Genomic DNA, 7,189 nt, shown 5'->3' on the forward strand with positions numbered 1-7,189 from the left:
TTATGGCACTTGCTTTGATGTTTGTGCTTTTTCCAGTTTTCGTTCATTTTTGACCTTTTCCATTCCTTAAACGAAGTCTTCTTGTCTCTGATCGCTCCCTTCACTTCTAATGTGAGGCATGCTGGTTCCTTGTTCTTTTTCCTCTTGGATCCTTTGTTGATATACAGTATATACAGATTTTGCGCCTCGGTGACTGTGTCCTTGCTCTAGTGTCTTTACAGTGTTTATCCTCTTCTTAATCTTCTTCCCCATCATGAGTCTCATCCCTTCGTAATTCCATTTTCAGAAGGTCAGTGCCGTGGCCGTCGTTCTAGATCAATGTTTTGCCCCTGTATCCCGGTTGAAGCAGATCATGTTGTGATCGCTGGTTCCCAGCGTCCCCTCTACTTCTACACCTTTCATCGGTCCCCATAGTCCATTTAGAATTAAGTCCAGAATTGCGTTTCCTCTCATATTTTCCTTGACAAGTTGTTCCAGGAAATAATCACCTACAGCATCCAGGAACTTGGTCTACCTACTGCAGCATGTCTAGGTTCCAGTCTTTCCCCGGGGGATTGCGAAGACCTGCAACGTGACATAAACACGCTCGAGAAATGGGCCACGACATGGCAAATGAGGTTTAATGTGGATAAGTGTAAGGTGATTCATGTCAGTATCAAAAATCTTATACACAAATACAGAATGTCAGGTGCAGTACTTGGAGAGACCCCCCAGGAAAGAGACTTGGGAGCACTGGTCGAGAAGTCAATGAAGCCATCTGGCAATGCGTGGCAGTGGCGAAAAGGGCAAACAAAATGCTAGCAATGATTAAGAAGGGGATCAGGAACAGATTGGAGAAGGTTATCATGCCGCTGTACAAGGCCATGGTACGCCCTCATCTGGAATACTGCATCCAGCATTGGTTGCCATACATGAAGGACACAGTACTACTCGAAAGGGTTGAGGACAAATCAGGCTAGAAAAGGTTGAGGACAAATTAGGAGAGAATTGGGAGTAAGACCTGCTTGAAAATGTAGGTGGAAGAAGATGCAAGCATAAGACCTGCATATATTGTAGGCAAAGACCCCTGAGAACCCCAAATAGTTATATTTCTAAGAGAGACATTGTGCATATGAATTAAAACTTCTAAGCAGTCATTTTCCTCTCTGCCAGTAAGAGACAGATTCACCTTTGCTCCAGAAACCAGCAGTCAGATCTCCTGACTGTGGCATCACTGTTTTGGGACTTTTCAGAACAGTACAGTACATGATAAGAAGTCCTCCTAAGAAGTACTAGCAAAGGACAGTTTAACTCAGGAAGGTGGGGGCTTGCTCTCTGGAATTATTAGCCTTAGTATTGGGAATGCATTTGTCAGGGAAATATAGAAAGATCAGTTTTGGCACCAGTTTTGGCTCCATGATAAGTGTATAGACCGTGACAAACCAATGAGAAGTGAGTAACTAGGAGGTACCCTAGGCTACTGAAATAATGTATATAAGGGACATGCTGGATGGCATTGGGGGGGAAGGAGAGAGAAGAGAGAGGAGTCAGACCCAAAAGAACATCAGATTGCTATTTCGTATGTATGTTATCCTTATAGCCAATATGCTGTACTTTGCTATTTCATGTGAGTTGCCTTTTGCTTATTGCTAATAAACCTATCTTATTGTAACTGTCATGAGGTCTTTATTATGGGCTGATAAGATCTGCAGCAATCTTATCAGGGTCCAGAGAAGAGCGACTAAAATGGTTAAAGGGCTGGAGGAGTTGCCGTACAGTGAGAGATTAGAGAAACTGGGCCCCATCTCCCTTGAAAAGAGGAGACTGAGAGGGGACATGATCGAAACATTCAAGATAATGAAGGGAATAGACTTAGTAGATAAAGACAGATTGTTTACCCTCTCCAAGGTAGGAAGAACGAGAGGGTACTCTCTAAAGTTAAAAGGGGATAGATTCCGTACGAACGTAAGGAAGTTCTTCTTCACCCAGAGAGTATTGGAAAACAAACGCTCTTCCAGAGTCTGTCATAGGGGAAAATACCCTCCAGGGATTCAAGACAAAGTTAGACAAGTTCCTGCTGAACCAGAATGTACACAGGTAAGGCTAGTCTCAGGGCACTGGTCTCTGACCTAAGGGCCGCCGCGTGAGCGGACTGCTGGGCACGACTGACCACTGGTCTGACCCAGCAACGGCAATTCTTATATTCCTTCCAAGCATCACTAATGCACCATCTGAAGTAAACTTTACCATTCTGTTCATCTCAGAATCATTATCACAATAAAACTGCTTAATTGCTTAAACTACTGCAGCACTGTAACAAGCTCCTAACTTAGGAGCCCTTTTACTAAGCTACATTAGGCACTATGTAAAAATGGCCTAACACAGGATGCACTAAAGTAGGGTTACCATATGGCTCCAGAAAAAGGAGGACGGATTGAGACTTCCAGGTTTTACTTGGGTTCTGCATCCCCAACCTTCTATGTCATGTCTGTCTGTCCAGGTTGGATTGTAAGCTCTTTCGAGCAGGGACTGTCCAGTTCATGTCAAAATGTACATCACTATAGAAATGTTAAATAGTAATAGTTGTACTTCCATTGAAAGCAATGTAAGTAAAATCCAGATGTCTCAATCTATCCTCCTTTTTCTGGAGCCATATGGTAACCCTACACTAAAGCATCATGCGTGTATTATTTCATTTTTGTAGTTTTTAAAAGGGGTGGGTGTGTCAGGGGAGGAGAATGGGCAGAGAATGGGTGTGGAAGTGATAATTGGTAAGCCTGTGCAAATTAGCGCATGCTAACTGGTTACCACAAGGTTAGCTCAGGAGACAGTAAGGACTCCTGCATTAATTTTTTTTTAAATGACCACAAGCTAATTGGAACATTAGCACATGGCCATAAATGAAGCAAATATTTAAAAAAGGCTTTTTCACAACTTGCAAGAAATGGGCTTAGCACACAGGAAAGACCTGCATAAGGGCCACAAAGCACATATTTTTATTGCAGCTTAGTAAAAGGGTCTCTTACTCATTTCAGCACTGTAACATGGTAAGTAAGTGGATTTGATCTGCTGCCTTTCTATGAATACAACCAATTCAATTTACATTTATTAGATGCAGGTACTTTGTTCCTAGTGGGCTCACAATCTAAGTTTTGTCTTTGGGTCAGTGGAGGATTAAGTGACTTGCTGAGGGTCACAGGGGGCTACAGTGCGAAGTGAACCTGGTTCTCCAGGTTCTTAGGCCACTGTACGAACCATTAGGCTACTCCTCACTGGTTTTACTAAATTTAATACACAAAAGTAACTTTTGGGGGAAAAAAAATATCCTGGAGGAAAAGTCCATAGTCTCTTATTGAGACATGGGGGGAAGCCACTGCTTGCCCTGGATTGGAAGCATAGAATATTGCTACTCCTCGGGTTTTGGCCAGGTACTAGAGACCTGGATTGGCCACCGTAAGAACAGGCTACTGGGCTTGATGGACCATTGGTCTGACCCAGTAAGGCTATTCTTTGTAACAACTATGAATGTGGGAAGAGCTGGTTTCTGGACTGCAATGAATACTTTAATATTTTATAATTCTACTAGTCTTTAAGCCCGTTACATTAACGGGTGCTAGAATATATGTATGTCTGTCTTTCTTTCTTTCTGTCTCACTCCCTGCCCTTGTGTCTTTCTTCTTTTCTTTCTGTCTCCCTCCCTCCTATTATTTGTCTTTCTTTCTATTTGTCTCTCTTTCTGCCCCCTATGCAGCATTTATGTCAAGCCCGTTACATTAACGGGTGCTAGAATAGATGTGTCTGTCTGTGTTTCTTTATCTCTCCTTGGCCGCTGTCTGTATCTTTCTGTCACCCACCTCCCTCCCAAATGTCTCTCCATGGCCCTCTTCTGTCTTCCCCCCCAGAGCAAAGCTGTCTGTCCCCTTTCCCTATCTCTCCATGGCCCCTTCTGTCTCCCCCCAGCACACCCCTCCCCCCAAAGTAGCCCCATATCCCTCTCCCTGTCTCTCCATGGCTGTTTGCCCCAAGCACACCCCTCCCCCCAAAGCAGCCCCCTTTCCCTCTCCCGCTGACTCTCTCTCTGGCCCCCTTTCTCTGTCTGTCTTTCTGTCCCTCTCCCTGCCCCTGTCATTTTCCCCATTTCCCTGTGCAGCAGCATTTCCATCCCATTTCCCTATGCAGCAGCAATAGCATTTCCCTCCTATCCACCCTTTCCTGTGTAGAAGCAGTAGCAGGATTTTCCGCCACTCCCCCTTTTCTTCCCTTCTCTTCCCTGCTCCGTTCGGCCCCTCCCCCTTCTTTTACTGCCGTTGTCGATCCGGCCTGCTCCTGACCCTCCCACCGCCGACAAACCTCGGGACTCCAGCCGCGTAGGCAGCACTTTAAACACGCTGCTTAGCGGCCTTCAACTGGCAATTTCCTCTGCCGCGTCTGTCTCCGATGATGTCATAAGAGACCCGGCAGAGAAGGGCGCGAAGCAGCGTGTTTATAGTGCTGCCTACGTTTGAGAGAGGAGCCAGGGGTGAGGAAGGCCGCCACAGTTGTGTACCTGTTTTTTTTTATTTGAAAGCCGCCGCCGCAGACTCGGATAGAGTCCTTGGGCCCCCCCCTTCCCTTCCCTTCCCTTGTAAGTCGGCGATTCAAGCAGCCTGTGCAGCAGTCTTCACACGCTGCTTCGGGTCCTTCTACTGCGCTTATTTGCTCTGCCGAGCAAATCAGGGCAGTAGAAGGGCCTGAAGCAGCGTGTGAAGACTGCTGCACAGGCTTCTTGAATCGCCGGGTAGGTATTCGGGTCAGCGGCAAGGGAAGGGGGGTGAGCGGCAAAGAACTCCTCTGGTCTGTTGCGGAGGGCGGCCCGGCTCGATTTATTGATTCGTTGGGGGGGGGGAAAATTCGCTGTGTTGGGGGGAAGGGTAGGCAGACGCGGGGACCGTCCAGTTCGAGAGAGGAGCCGGGGGTGAGGAAGGCCGCCGCAGCTATGGAAATTTTTTTTTTAATTTGAAAGCCGTCACCGGGGCCGCGCATGCGCAATCGTGTTTCCGCGACGGGATCAGGGAACACGATTTTTTTAGTGCGCATGCGCGTCCTACCATTTTATTATATTAGATTTACACATTTGATGAATTCAAACACAATTTTTTTTGCTTCTCTAGTGGTCCAAAATTTTTGTATATTTCACTAAGGGGAGAATTCATCTAAGATGGGTTATTTTAGCACAAGATCTAAATCATAAAATAGTAAATATAAGTTAAAATTGACTAACTAACCACTCAAACTAGGCATCTCCTAGAATGCCAGAACTGATGTCCTTTCAATGATTTTCTTACATTTCTTTTGCTCTTTTTGTGGTCTAAATATACGAGGGCAATGCAGTCCACTCTTCGGGCCCTGCTGGGGAAAAGGCAGATTTTCTTGTTTCTTCATAATGAACCTGATGCAGATTTGTTAATTCTAAACAGCCCTGATAACTCAGGCCCCCCCCCAAAAAAAAAAAAAAAGCAGGAGTGATGCTCTTCTGAAACCCACCCACCCCCTGGTACCTTTTAGTGTTGGAAGGAGGAGGGAAACACAGTCTCTCCTCCTTCAAGATCTGCTGATCCTAAATGGTGGATCTTCCCTTCTCAGTGCATCATGTGATGCACAGGGAGAAGTCTAAGTCCCTGATTGGTTCCGATGCCTGAGGCCCCTCCAAGTTGATACCAGAGACTGGGTTCTCCCTTATTTTCCCCTAAGCTAGATCTGGAGAAGTAAAGATGTATGAGGGAAAAGTCTTGAATAAAGACTTGAACATTTGGACTATATACTGAGGTCACTTTTTAGATGAAAAAGAGAGAAGACAGGCTTATGAACAGAGGAAAGACCAATGAGACTTGCTCAGCTGTGAATAAATTTAGAAAAGATACTAGGTTAATACCTTCTGTATGTTGTAATAGTTTATGAAAAATGTCTTTTTGTAGGAACAGAAACAATATTTTGCATCTATCCCAGGTTCAAAATTTTTTAGTGCTGATTTTCACATAATTCTGGGGACAGTATTAAATCTTGTAGTAGATTAATCTGTTGATGCACTCTACTGCTATAAACAAACTACCCAATATTGAGTGGTACTTAGCCTGTCAGGAACAGCTCCCAGCTGGCTAAATACCAAGATTCAGCAGGAGATAGCTGGCTCTCTCCCACTGAATATCCCAGTTACTGGCTACATCGCACTACAGAGCCAGTTAACGCCAATATTCCTTGGCTGACCAGCTAAGGAGCCTAGCAGCCAGATAGACCTTTGGCCACTGTGACAACCAGCCGGCTGATGAATATCGGCTTGGCCAGCTACGAGCACTTAAACCAGAAATTGAATGCCAGTGGCTAGATATGGCTCTGGAATTGAATTTCTGGGTTTGCTGACAGCAGGAGTTAGCCAGGCTGCCTCTCACAATATGAATATCAACCCCCAAATATTTAACCTAGTTTTCTATTGTTATTACACAAGGAAACAAATATTCCTTTTTCTGCAGTACTATTGCTAACATAAAGAGATCCATTATATATTAGCTTATTGATGAGAATATTTTTGATGTTTTCCTCAGAAAGCAATCTACGGTATATTAACTTACTGGATGCGACTTGGGCAACAAAAAAGTTTTCTTACAACATGGGACCAGCAAGTTCTGCAAAAAACAAACCCAAAAAACCAGAAGGAACAAATGAAGTAGGATGAAGAGCTGAACTGCAGAGAATTGCTTCTATTTTGTGCAGAAAGATGACAGGTTTTCTATTTGATCTTTACGGATCTGCAAAACTTAGCCATTCCTGAAATCCAGATTACAAATATTATATTAGCAATTTAAATATGTTATAAACAAGGACTCTAAAAATTTTATTTGTATTTTAATGTATTACTGAAATACTTGATTGTTTACAGGAGGCATACAATTTTGAGAAGAATCGTGCAAAGTGCTCATCTGAGTCTCTTCTAAAATATAATATTTAAATGTTTATTATGTGTATCTACATGTTTACAGAGAACCGTAACTTTTTATATGTATACAGTTATCTTTATTATTCCCTGTCCTCCCTACATATATTTCTCAGACTGAAGAATGAGAGTACAGTAATCATTTAGTCAAACTTCAAATAAAACTTGGTTCTTCTTTAAATAATAAGTCCTGTGGGGGAACAGATATTGCCACTGCATGTGCTGTACTTGTTCCAAGCAGAA

At 43.8% G+C, this 7,189-nt stretch overlaps 1 protein-coding gene across 7 annotated transcripts in view; it reads left to right on the forward strand.

Annotated features, from left to right (window-relative positions):
* Positions 1-6,966, forward strand: part of INVS (inversin) — a 519,828-nt gene extending 512,862 nt beyond the window's left edge. For 6 of the 7 annotated variants that reach the window (XM_033929645.1, XM_033929646.1, XM_033929648.1 and 3 more), the window contains exon 18: positions 6,558-6,966. In XM_033929645.1, coding sequence (XP_033785536.1) covers positions 6,558-6,688 — 131 coding nt within the window. In that variant the 3' untranslated portion in view covers positions 6,689-6,966. The remainder of the gene's footprint in view (positions 1-6,557) is intronic. The other variant, XM_033929649.1, reaches the window with a different exon arrangement.
* Positions 6,967-7,189: the final 223 nt, after the last annotated feature.

The sequence above is a fragment of the Geotrypetes seraphini genome, chromosome 2 (assembly GCF_902459505.1).
Source record: "Geotrypetes seraphini chromosome 2, aGeoSer1.1, whole genome shotgun sequence".
NCBI lineage: Eukaryota > Metazoa > Chordata > Amphibia > Gymnophiona > Dermophiidae > Geotrypetes > Geotrypetes seraphini.